Source organism: Ictalurus furcatus, chromosome 6 (genome assembly GCF_023375685.1).
Source record: "Ictalurus furcatus strain D&B chromosome 6, Billie_1.0, whole genome shotgun sequence".
NCBI classification, from domain to species: domain Eukaryota; kingdom Metazoa; phylum Chordata; class Actinopteri; order Siluriformes; family Ictaluridae; genus Ictalurus; species Ictalurus furcatus.
The window spans coordinates 8,883,590-8,896,888 of record NC_071260.1 but is presented as its reverse complement, the minus strand read 5'-3'; the positions used below and the strand labels follow the sequence as shown (position 1 = coordinate 8,896,888).

The 13,299-nt window shown below is 38.1% G+C and overlaps 1 protein-coding gene across 1 annotated transcript in view; it reads left to right on the top strand.

The window, feature by feature from the left end:
* The window catches only part of dnah7 (dynein, axonemal, heavy chain 7), a 134,330-nt gene that overhangs the window by 16,710 nt on the left and 104,321 nt on the right, over positions 1-13,299 (top strand). The window contains exons 15-21 of the mRNA XM_053627875.1: positions 1,530-1,608; positions 1,700-1,921; positions 2,264-2,410; positions 2,639-2,959; positions 3,881-4,248; positions 4,685-4,871; positions 10,024-10,217. Of these exons, the coding sequence (XP_053483850.1) occupies positions 1,530-1,608; positions 1,700-1,921; positions 2,264-2,410; positions 2,639-2,959; positions 3,881-4,248; positions 4,685-4,871; positions 10,024-10,217 (1,518 nt within the window). The remainder of the gene's footprint in view (positions 1-1,529; positions 1,609-1,699; positions 1,922-2,263; positions 2,411-2,638; positions 2,960-3,880; positions 4,249-4,684; positions 4,872-10,023; positions 10,218-13,299) is intronic.

The window sequence follows — 13,299 nt, the reverse complement described above, 5'->3', positions numbered from 1 at the left end:
GTTATGGTTTGAAATTGTAATGGTAAAACAACCTAGTCTAAAAAAATCACAGTTTCACAGTATCACTGTAGTTAAAGACCATTTAATACCACACAAGTCAGAGGTAATAATTAGAGGAAAAAACTATTCTGAAATCTTTGTACAAAAGTCCTTTCCATAAAATTTATCTAAATTGGGCCTTGTTTATCAAGCTGGATATGAACAGATTTATTATTAGTATGTGAGTTTTCACAAGAAATTTGGTTTTGAAAAAATCCCATAAATTCATAAAAACATTCATATCCTTCTGGACAGCTGTGGCTCTGGTGGTAGAGCGGATTGTCCACTAATCGTAGGGTTGGCAGTTTGATTCCCGGCCCATGTGACTCAGCATTCCGAAGTGTCCTTGGGCAAGATACTGAACCCCAAATTGCTCCTGTTGGAAAGCTAGCACCTTGCATGGCAGCTCTGCTACTATTGGTGTGTGAGTGCGTGTGTGAATGAGAACCAGTTTAAAGTGCTTTGGAACCGCTAAGTACAGACCATTTACCATTACTCGTATTATAACTAGTGTAAACCTTAACTAGATCAACTTCAAATCATATAATGTGCATGGACAACTGCATGTTTATACCTGGAATATTATTACATTTATAGCATTAACAGATACCCTTATCCAGAGTGATTATAGAAGTGAGTATCGATCAGAAACACATCTCATGCTAGTTCACTAGATTAGGGACTGAGAGTACCATTGAGAACATTTCGTGGAAACCAGTCATATATAGTTTCATGCTCACAACTGCTTGTAGTCTTGAATTTGAAGTTTTGTGGGCATCACTACATGCAAATGAGCTGCCAGGCACACGTGTGGTAATTTATTTTGTAAATTCAGTGGAAATTTTTTGTTTGGTTTGGCTTACACAATCATTTACACACAACATTACTAAAAGATCGCATCACATTGTTATAAGCTGCATGTAAAAAAAGAATGTGAAAAAAAATTACTAACATGGCAGTGTGCAGCAATGCTTAGCCAAGAAAAAAAATGTTTTGTTTAGTTCTGGTCAGCAATGCCATGTGCTACTGTGTATTTAGTAGTCATCTTGTAGGATAAAGTCACAAACTTGTTAGGAGTGTCAGCAGAAGTAACAGTGTAACATATTTACAACATTAGTGGATCACACAGCCAAAGGGTTTTCAGTGCATTCTCATCTCCTGCACTGAGAAACAGAAGTTGCTCTATGATTTAGAGAGGGACTTTCAGCCGGACACAAAAGGGATGAGAATCACTGGAGTACAGAATTTGATCAGGTAAAAAAAATTAATGGGTAGACGGGACATGGAATACACAGAAATGCAGTTTAATCTGTGTTCTGTAACAGTCATTGGTGAAGTAAGGGTCTAATCATGCCATGACTAACAATGCAACCTTAACCACCCTATCCTGGACATACAATTTCTCAATATAAGCTTCTTATAAATTTCAGAACAGTGCAATGTTGTGCTTCAAAGTTCCTCACCTATGTGTGTGTGTCCAATATCTACAGATTATGTGATGAATTTGAGAAGATTGCAAAAAAAGCCCATAGCACTCCTTCAAACACACAAGAACTCATGGCTCTTAAGGTGATACAGCAGATACAAATATATTAACTCTCAGCTCCATTTTTCACTAAACTCTAGTTCTGACCATTTGACCATTTTCCCTTCATTATAGGCCTACATAAAGAAGGTTGAAGCTGAGGAGATGCCCAAACTGGAGCTCCAGCTCAATGAATCCATGAGTCGTCTCTGCTTCTTGGCTGGTTATGAGTTTTCCCTAATGGACATAAACCTGAACAAGAATACCTTCCAGTGGAACATGCGCATGCCTTCCATCTTTGACAAGCACAGAGAGATTGCTAAGGAGAAGACTGTACAATTCCAGGATTTCCTTAAGGTAAAACAAATCATATCCAAGAAAAATTACTCAACAGAAAAACCCAAATATTAATAGCTAAGCAACAATGATTGCTCTTTCACAACACAGTAGAGAACATCAAATATACGCTCTAGAAAAATAAGAGAGACAGCAAAGAAGCTAAAGTAAAACATACAATTAGATTACATCTTACATTAGCAATTCAAACTAATTAAATGTCCTCATACCGTAAGCTAATAATCTGTAATGGAGCACAAAACAAATTTACAACAGGCACAACAAGGAGACGACGTTGACAGGCTAGGCTGCATTAGCATTTATGATTTGCAAGATATTAATGACTTCATTTATTCCTCACAGTTGCGGTGCAAGAGGTTTGTGGAAGATCTGGAAGGCTACGCAAAGCAGGTGGAGGAGTTTACCGCTTTCGGGGACCTATCTGAACTCAGCAAGTATCTGAAAAACGCTCAGGCACTCAATTCCAAGCTGGAGGCTGCCATGGAGAAAGTAAGGCAGTCAAAGCTCTCATAAAAGCATTTTGATCATGAACTCCAACCATGTAAATGACTCTCAGTTTCTTAGTCCATATGCGGAGTGATGGAGAATTTAAATTTGTAGTTTAACCTTGGCTTTGCCGATGTCTTTGAAATTTTTTAAAGAGATAGAAATCTACAAAAAACAGGTCAACTTGATCATCCATTTCACCTCAGTTTTAATCTGATTCTTCTCCCCAAGATCGAGGGCTTCAACTCAGAGGAAGAAGTGTTTGGATGGCCCATCTCCCAGTACCCTTTACGCAAGAAAGTCCAAGAACAGCTGCTGCCATACCTTCGCCTGTACCAGACAGCTACTGAGTTTCAGGCTGAGCACCAGCAGTGGCTTAATGGCCCCCTCACGTCCATCAACCCCGACAAGGTGGAGGGCGACATCAGCAACTACTGGCGCTCACTCTACAAACTGGAAAAAGGTTTTCAGGACTCGCCCAAGGCTCTTCACATCGCCACCCAAGTGAAAACTGAGGTGGAGAACTTCAAGCAGCACATCCCCTTAGTGCAGGTACTTAATTATTAAGATGATAATAATAATAATAGGGACTTTATGGATACACTGCTACACAGAGACCCAAAAATTTCAATAAGATATTATACTTTCATTTATGGCATTTGGTAAACACCCTTATCCAGAGCAACTCATATTTATCTCATTTATACAACTAAGCAGTTCAGGGTTATGGACCCAACAGTGGCAACTTGGGAGTGCTGGGATTTGAACTCATGACCTTTCAGCAAGTAGTCCAATGTCTTAAACACTGAGCTACCACTGCCCACATCCAGCTTTATAATGACATTCCTATAATAGAATTCATGGTATAGGTTTAAATGTCTTTGGATATACTATGTATATAAATGGTCTCATTTTCCAGAAGCTATGCAGTCTTCTCCTACTCCAAATGCTGCCTGTGTCATACACAGTTCAAACCTGCTTTTCTGAAATGAATTTGCCTTGTAAAGCATAAAGTGATTTATTGTTTTACTGTTTTAATGCTCCCCTTAATTAGCTTTGGTGGATCTCTATTCAAGTACCTATTTATAATAATTTAAGTGTTAGGGTCTTATTTCTCTAGAAACCTAATAAAAACACACCCAAACACTACCCAAAAGGTTTATTTTAAATGGGTTTTCACATGTTTTACTTGTAATTTTAACTCATTCAAGAGTTCACTGGTGTATGCTTGGAGACAATTAATAAAATACTTCATTGTTTGTCAGCAGCAAAGCTGGATTAATGGCTTGAGTGTTGAAACCACATCAATTTTAAAAGTTTAAGCAGTAGTAAGTCGAATCAGCCATTTTTTAATTTTCCATTCACTCGAGGTGCTTCATCACTTCTGCTTGCTTCTAATGAGAAACTTTTTTTTCTTTTGTCCTTTTGTTCACAATAAAATCCTGTCTTCAAAAATATCTTTCCCACCACCAGGTGCTGTGTAATCCAGGCTTGCGAGACCGCCATTGGGAGGCCATGTCAGCTGTGGTGGGTTTCTCCCTGAAGCCTTCGGAAGACGAGGCTTGCATTTCCCACTTCATTCCTCTGCACCTTGAAACCCACTTGTCCAATTTTGAGAGCATCAGCGAGGCAGCCAGCAAAGAGTACTCACTGGAGAAGGCCATGGAGCGCATGGCAGGTGAATGGGCAGGCATGAAGTTCAACCTGCTGCCCTACCGTGAAACCGGCACATCCATTCTGTCCTCAGTGGATGAAATCCAGGTGCTGCTGGATGATCATATAGTCAAGACACAGACGATGCGTGGTTCACCCTTCATTAAACCCTTCGAGGCTGAGATAAGGTAAGCATTTGAGGGTTGTTTTTTTAAGGTAAATTACACATAGAGCAATTTTACAGAGAAAAACTCTAATGAGTTTGGCTAAGCTCACTAGCACTCACAGACAAGATACAGTGATTCTCTGGATTTGAATGTTCTGCAGGTGTAGTGCCTGAAGTAATTATTTAAAGTGATTGGAGAACAATGCTAGAATGAGTAAATAATGGATAGAAGATAACAAAAGCCAAGATCATAATAACCATGATTATTCATTGTCTTTGAGGCATTTGAGAGATATCTACACTACAAAACCTTAATGAATGTTTTATGGGTTTAAATAAGCTGAGCCTACTATCATTCACTATAATAGATTCCTAGTTGGAAATTAATAATTCAAAATAAAGCTATGGTTGGTTAGACACATTTGTTGAGCAAATCTGTGGGGTTGTGTCATGTGTAGAGACTGGGAGGGCAAGCTTCTGCTGCTGCAGGAGATTTTAGATGAGTGGCTGAAGGTGCAGTCCACATGGCTTTACCTAGAGCCCATTTTCAGTTCTCCAGACATCATGGCCCAGATGCCAGAGGAGGGACGCCGCTTCACCACTGTGGATAAAACCTGGAGGGACATCATTAAGCAAGTCAGCTTGGTAGGTCAATATATATGTAGTTCTTAGTATAGTAGTAAAATGTAGAACATTATTGCAGGCTTAATGATATACAGTGGATATAAAAAGTCTACACACCCCTGTTAAAATGGCAGGTGTTTTTGATTTAAAAAAAAGAAACAAAGATAAATCATGTCAGAACATTTTCTACCATTATTGTAAAATTTAACCTATTAATTAAAGTGAAAAACAATCATAATGGGGAAAAATGATAAATAAAAAATGTACAATAACCTGGGTGCATAAGTGTGCACACCCCTAAACTAATACTTAGTTGAAGCACCTTTAGATTTAATCACAGCATTCAATCTTTTTCGGTAAAAGTCATTCAGTTTGGCACATCTTGACTTGAGCAATATTTTGACACTCTTCCTTGCAAAAGCATTCTAACTTCATTCTAACTGTTAAACTGGCTGGGCAGATCTCGTGCACAGCCCTCTTCAAGTCACGCAACAGATCTTTGATTTAGGTCTGGACTATGGCTGGGCCATTCCAAAACCTTCAACTTGTTCTGGTGAAGCCATTCCTTTGTTGATCTGGAGGTTTGCTTTGGGTCGTTGTCATGCTGAAAGGTGAAATTTCTCTACATCTTAAGTATTTTAGCAGAAGCCTTAAGGTTTTGTGCCGAAATTGACTGGTATTTGCAGATATTCATTATTCCCTAATTAAAGCCCCAGTTCCAGCTGAAAGAAAACAGTATGATGCTGCCACCACCATGCTTCACAGTGGGGATGGTGTTCTTTTGGTGATGTGCTGTGTTTTTATTGTGCCAAATATATCTTTTGGTATTATGGCCAAAAAGTTTAACTTTAGTCTCAGACCATAACACATTATTCCATTCAATTAACACATTATATTATTTTGGGAGATTGGATGTTGTTGGAATTTTTTTTTTTTCCCGAATTCGGGAGATTGTTGTCACATGTAGGGAGCAACCAGTACTTGCTAGAAATTGCTGCAGTTCTTTTAATGTGTCTGTAGGCCTCTTGGAAGCTTCCATGACTAGTTTTCTCCTGATCTTCTCATCAATTTTAGAGGGACATCCTGTTCTTAGTAATATCACCACTTAGTAGTTCTCTGCTTGTTGATTATCGTCTTTACAGTGTTCCATGGTATATCAAATGCCTTGGAAAATTTTTTGTAACCCTCTCCTGATTAATATTTTTCAAGAATGAGATCCCGCACCTGCTTTGTAAGCTCTTTGCGGCCCACAGCTTTTCAAGCTGTACTTTATGTGGGGTTAATCAGTCACTTTAATTGATGGCAGGTGTATACTAATGAGTATTTAACATGAGTTTGAATGTGATTAGGTGATTCTGGACACTGCCACATTCTCAATTATAAAAGGGTGTGCACACTTATGCAAGCTGGGTATTGGAAGTTTTTTGTTTTTTGTTTTTTTTTCCAAAAACATTTCTGGCTGTTTGTTTCTTAATATATATATATATATATATATATATATTTAATGTTTTACAGTAAAGGTGAAAAAGGTTCTGACATGATTTAACTTTCATTTTTTATATCACGAAAACCTGCCATTTGAACAGGGGTGTGTAGTGTTTTTTTGTCCACTGATTGTTGTCCTGAAGGTTTGGCTAACCGAATCTCAGGAATTTGTAAATTGTTAATAAATTGTCATTGTTAAGGGATTGTCATCAACACAGACAAAGGGTTTTCATACAGGGTTTAGTACATTACATATAAATTTAATGCTGTACATCTATGTTCTGCAGAGTTAAAACCATGACTTGGACGTGATTTTGCTGGCTGCTGACTTTCAATAATTTTACAGCTGACTCTACTTAGAGAAAAAATTGTTTTGATTGCATTATCTAATCACTACTTGAAGAAGGTAGAAAAAGTTGGGGTTGTAGCAATGGTATTTTACTTGATATTCTGCTAAGCTCTCTCTGTGTAGAAATAAATTGCATGTCATACCAAATGAGAACATACTCAGGCTATTGATAGGGGTTACAGGCTCTAATCTGTCTTGCTTTACTGTCGCTCTTTCTCTCTGTCTCTCTCTCTCTCTCTCTCTCTCTCTCTCTCACACACACACACACACACACACACACACACACACACACACAGCTACTCATTTTGAGACTCTGAAGGGTGCAATTGCCATTCTCAGCTGCTGTGAAACGAGACACGTCGATAGCCTGTTGTCGCGAGACGCCATAAGGCAGCACCATCAAATAGAAATTATAGATTTTGTCTGGAGGCCTCGACCCTGGCACATCATTCGAGAAAATGAGAAATAAGGATGGGGTTTTAATTCTTTAAATATCACCCGATTTCAGTTATCACAGCTTTCATTATGCTCAACTGTACCCACATTCAATGACTTATTTCCTGCCAGTGATGAACAAATGAAAAGCAGAAATCAATAAAACAGATGAGATTACACAACAGCTTAGATATACATATTGTAAAAGAGAAGCTGGATCATATAATTTTATTGCATACATAGTGCAGCACTGTAATATCATAAACTGCAACATGGAAATCTCCACATGGTGTCTCTCTTTTTCCACCATTTTTCCTCGAACATGTCAGCGGCTCTCTCCCTCAGACATATGAACAGACAAAACACTGCAAATGTGTTTAAATACATAAGCTTCTTTTGAATGCCTGCTGATAATTAAGCCTTGTGCCTCTCCATGATTTTCTCCACTGTTGAAAAAGCCAACGATCACCCGCTACAGCTAAAAAAGGTGGCTTTTTTTCTACCATCCCATCCACCTTTCTCAAAGGGAAGATGATCAAATGAGTAGGAACACAATAGAAAAAGGAAAATAGTCAACTTTTCGGTTTCTCAACCTCACTCGAACGTATAATGAGAGTATAATTACAGTCACGCAGTCTAAAGAAAAAGTTTAATATTCTTCTTCGATTTAAGGTCAATAATATGATTTCTTCATTTAAAGGAGGACGTTAATGTTTTTTTTGTGCAGGCAGCTGCTCCCGCCGATTCACCTTGACTCTAATGTAATAAAGCAGGTCTCTTATCTTGCTTCTCCACACTCTCTTTCATTAGAATCACCTTTCTCACAGAAAAAAAGGTGATTTGGAGGAGGCTTTAGGTTATTACCATCCCTTCATTACACATTCAAAGAATCCCTTTTCAGAAATCATGTTTCATCCCAGAGTGATGATTAAACTTCAAAATCTCTCGCGAAGACTTCAACTCCAAACCACCCAGACGTGGTTAATAGAAAATCAATAGCAATCAGAATTTGAAGGCTCAGGGGCCAATTATTAGTTTCTCTCAAACTTCAATGAACAGAGCAGAGAAAGAGAGCGAGAGCAAGAGAGAGAGAGAGAGAGAGAGAGAGAAAGGAAGGGCAGATGGGAAGGAAGTGCTTCTAATTGTTTGCTTTGTTTCAGATGAAGGACAGACCTTTAATTCAACCTTTTGCACAGAGGCTGGATTGAATTATTTACCTTTGTTATGCTTTAAACCTTTTTGACTTAAAAGCAGCGAATGTGAGACAGCTGTGTTCTGAAATGATGGTGTACATCCATGTTGATTGCATAGCATATGCTTTTTCATTTCTTGATGCGTTGTTTGAACCTATAGCTGAAAGAGTTGCTGAAAGAGTGCACGGTGGCTTAGTGGTTAGCACGTTCGCCTCACACTGCCAGGGTCGGGATTCGATTCCCACGGCTCTGTGTGTGCGAAGTTTGCATGTTCTCCCCGTGCTGCGGGGGTTTCCTCCGGGTACTCCGGTTTCCTCCCCCAGTCCAAAGACATGCATGGTAGGCTGATTGGCGTGTCTAAAGTGTCTGTAGTGTATGAATGGGTGTGTGAATGTGTGTGTGATTGTGTGCCCTGCGATGGACTGGCACCTTGTCCAGGGTGTACCCCGCCTTGTGCCCGATGCTCCCTGGGATAGGCTCCAGGTTCCCCCGTGACCCTGAAAAGGAGTAAGCGGTGGATGGATAAATAAATAATAAAAAATACTGTCTCTTTTGAGACTGTCAGGCTGCACAATAATTGGAAAAAACTATTATACTTTAATTATATCGTCGTATGCTGTGATTGCAATGTGCTTTGTGTTATCTTATAAATCCTTTCGAGAAGCTTTGATGTTTATGCTTAAAGATTGGCCTTCATTATTTTGACAGTACAAAACGGTACTTTCCTCCACTTTGAACTTTAAAAAATAATTAGTGTAAATATCTGCTGCACTGCACACGGCCTTTGCGGTTTCTGCACTACGGCTAAGCCTTCTGCCTAATTTTAATATTTGGATATCCATACAAGTTAATGAAAGGGTTTTCAGTTAACATCTAGAAAAGAAAAAGCTGTTTTTTTTTCATGCAGCGTAATCAAGCATCATTTGTCGACTGCAATTAAACTTTCATCCTGTCAGTGGCAGCACACGTGTTTGTGTTTGACGGATGTAGTATAAAGGAATAATGAAGAGAAATATCGAACATACAGAAAAGTTTTACTGAATGTCAGCTCAGCTACAGCTCTACTGTAGAAGCTCACATTCCAGAGTCTTCATGAGAAGTTTTAAGTGCCACAGAGCTGAAAAGGCAGGCAGGATGTTTGAAAATCTCAGTGAATTGACAAAGTTTGTGTTAATGTATGTGTAATCTGATAGTCATGTAATATTTACTAAACCAATGAATGGAAAAAGTAAGAGCAACACAGGGCTTAAACTACAAATTTGAGGTACGCGATTTGTGTCAATTGTCGTTTAAGGCTAAGAATGCACCATCTTGTCCCATAAGCTTCATATCTGATCTTTCACTCTCACCTGCATGAGAGAAAAAAATGCCTACTCCTGAGATCTAACTCGCACACCATGACAGTCTTGCACTCTCCATCCACTACATCTGGCCAGATGTTGCTTCACTTTTTCATATTTCCCATTGATTTCATGTGGATATAATACATAAAGAATATCCAAATAGTGATTTCAATATTTCACTCAAATCCTGGCCCATCAAATGGATTTGAAAACCTGTGCATACTCCTATTCTGAGCCATTTATGACCAATATTGCAAATTAGATAAAAATTAATCACCAGATCTTAAAAAGAAATATCACACTTGTGTAGGGAAATTTTAAATCAGACATTCATACTGATGTGAAACCCATTTTGTCTCTTGCCTTAGGACAAGCATGTTCTGGCTGTGGTGGCCATCGATAAGATGTTGGAGAAGCTTAAGAATAGCAACGAGTTCCTAGAGCTCATCTTGAAAGGCCTGAACAAGTACCTGGAAAAGAAGAGACTCTTCTTTCCACGCTTCTTCTTTCTGTCCAACGATGAGCTACTGGAGATTCTCTCTGAGACAAAGGACCCAACCAGGTACAGGGTCAAATCTGGGTTGAATCAAATTCAATTTGATCTGCCTTTTTTGAAAAAAAAAAATAAGAAAGAAAAAAAATCAATGGAAATTATCTTTCTTTTTTTTAATTTAGATTTTTTTTTTCTTTAGAATTCATTTCATAGCAATGTTTAGAAGGGTGGAAAAAAATCATGAAGAGTTTGTAGGTTAATTTGAAACCATGTGTTGGATTGCTTCCAGTATAATTACATGTAACCCTTAAAAGAACCAATAAAAAAAACAATCCATTTTTTAATTCAACTTGGGAGTAAAATCACTGCATCTTGTTGGAAAATTATAATTAAAACCTGGCAGAGAAATCAACCCATATTGAATCAATTTAGAGATCAGTGCAGATCAGATTTTTTTTTGGCAAACTTTAAATTGAGTTTGAAGCTTCCATCCTATAAACATGTTTAGTTTTTCAATATGGAAAATAATTGGGTAAAGGAACAAAAGGCTGTAATGACTGGTGTACTGTTCTTATACATTGTCTGCAAAATAAAAACAGCAATGCAGTTCTGGGTTAATTCTTAGCAGAGAGCACCACTGCTTTTTGTATACTTGGGTGAAACTTCCTAGGTTGAAATTGTAGAACAGAAAGGAGAATAGACTGGCAATTCTTATTGTACATCCAAGACCCTTTTTCCTCTCTACATAAAAAATTGACCTCATTCTTGGGACTCATGAGTAGGTCCTAATAAATTAGACTTGATTTCAACAACAGCTTGAAACCAAATTGCTGGACCATGAACCATGCTGCTAAAGCCAAATAGCCTTTTAAACCAAACTAATGCTGATAGGTATTATGTAAGGTGTTTTCATGCTTATGAAGGCAGTAAATTTGTGTTTTGCCTGCAGTCTATTTTACATTTATTTTTAGAATAACTATATACAGTCAAGTGGAAAAAATAAGTATGCCCCATGGAAATGGTTTTTATTTATTTATTTATTTATTTATTTTATACATATTTGGACAAGCAAACATTTTTGATCCTCTTTGAAACAGTGCCTATTAATAAAGTTGATACACTCTATCAAATAAAACTCTCATAAAATTGACAACAGGTCAGTCACATGGAAAAAGTAAGTACACCCCTACATTTATTTACATTTTTGTTGGATAATATTAAACCCCACTCATATCTGGTGTCTGGTGTTCCCTTCGCTATTGAGGTGTGTGGTGTCATCATCAAAAGCTCATAGATAGTTTTGACAAAATATAAGCTTGTAGATAGTTTTGAAGGAACACAATCTCGCAGCTAGTTTCAAGAGAATGTACACTTGTAGCCCGTTTTGAAATAATGTAAGCTCGAGGGAATATAAACTTGTGGCTAGTTTTGAGGGAATATTAGTAGTAGTCAGTAGTGTTTGGAAAGATTTGTGGAAAGATTTGGGCAGCTTTTATGAAGTCTGTATTTCTCTTAGCTAATACGAATGCCATATGTCATAACATATATCATTTGTTTACTGAAAGTTCTCATCAGATAAATAAAGTTTAAAATCTGCATATGATCAAGTAATACAGAAAAGAAAATTTAACAGTCTAATTTGAAGACAATGTGATATTAAAGTTATGCAGTCTGTTCTTCTAACAGAGTCACTATGTTAATCAAAATGCATCTATCCGCAGCCCGTACTGAATCCACAGTAGGACCAGAAGAGCAAGGACACATGAAAAGCAATTTAGCTGTGTTTGGCCCTGGAAAAAAAACTCATGTTGAGCCTCTGAAAATCCTGTACTTACTGTGGGAATTTAATTATAGAATCTCTTTTCCATATGACATTCTGGGATACTTCCTATGGTGTGGCTCTCTTGAGAATAGCCTTGGCTGATAAGCAATCCTTGTCTTATTTCACCCAAGGTATTAGTTTAATAATGAATGTGTGCACCGACACGGAGACTTTTACTTCCACAAATCTCATAATCACTGCCTCTCTTTCCCTCTCTTTTCTTCCTAGTTCTCTTCCTTGATTGTGCTCCTTTTCTTAGGCTCATTCATCTCCTTTTCTCTCTCACACACATGTGCACATTATCCCTTTGTCCTCTGCTCTGTCATTTCCTCTGAGAATTTAACTGAACCCAGCTCTTTATAGAAAGCTGAATTTTGGAAAGTGCCCGTGTGTGTTGGAATCCATCAGAGTAATACTGAGAAATCTGGGATAAATGGGGACTGAATGAGGACAGAGCTTGTGTGCTTCATTTAAAATACAATACGCAACTGACATTGTGCTTTCACATTGTAGTGTCAGTGTGGAGAGCCGAAGAGGATGAGTTAATTTGACTGTTGTTATCAGTGCTAACTGTTTTGGTCATTTTTTGAGATCGCTACTGTTAAATCACAATTTTTTCGCTGTGGCGTTTCCCTGGTAACTTTGCTCTAAAGATCAGCAACATGTCACTTTATGGAAGATAAGGTTTCAGAGAGACAGGAAGTATAGTGTCAGCTGCACCATTGCTCTAGTCCTGTGACTAGTCTGATGGTACAGATCAGATCTTTTTGGTATAAACTAGACTGGCTGGGAGATTCAATGTTAACAATCAGCAGATGTGAGATTGCACTAATCAGACAACATCGTGGCCATTAAACATCCTGTTTCAAAATAACACTAGGAAAAAGTCTGAATCTAACACTACATACAATATAAACTCAGCATCCCTTTCTTACTTTCAGCATCCTGTTACATACAGCATACTGTTCTTGCTTAGCTTAGCCATCTTTGCTAGTATGCACCATATCAAACTGCTTCACAGAAATGGCATAAATGTTCTTGCTTCAGAAGCATGCATCATCTTAGCATGCTCATTATACACTACAGTATATGTGCAAAAGTTTGTGGACACCTGACCATCAGACCCAAATGTATTTGTTGAACGTTGCATTCCAGATTTCATCCCCCTTTACTGTTATAATAAGCTCCACTCTTCTGAGAAGGCTTTCCACTAGATATTGGAGCGTGGCTGTGAGGATTTGTGTTCATTCAGCTACAAGAGAATTAGTGAGGTCAGGAACTGGGTGAGAAGGTCTGAGGATGCATTCGGTGTTCCAGTTCTTCTCAAAG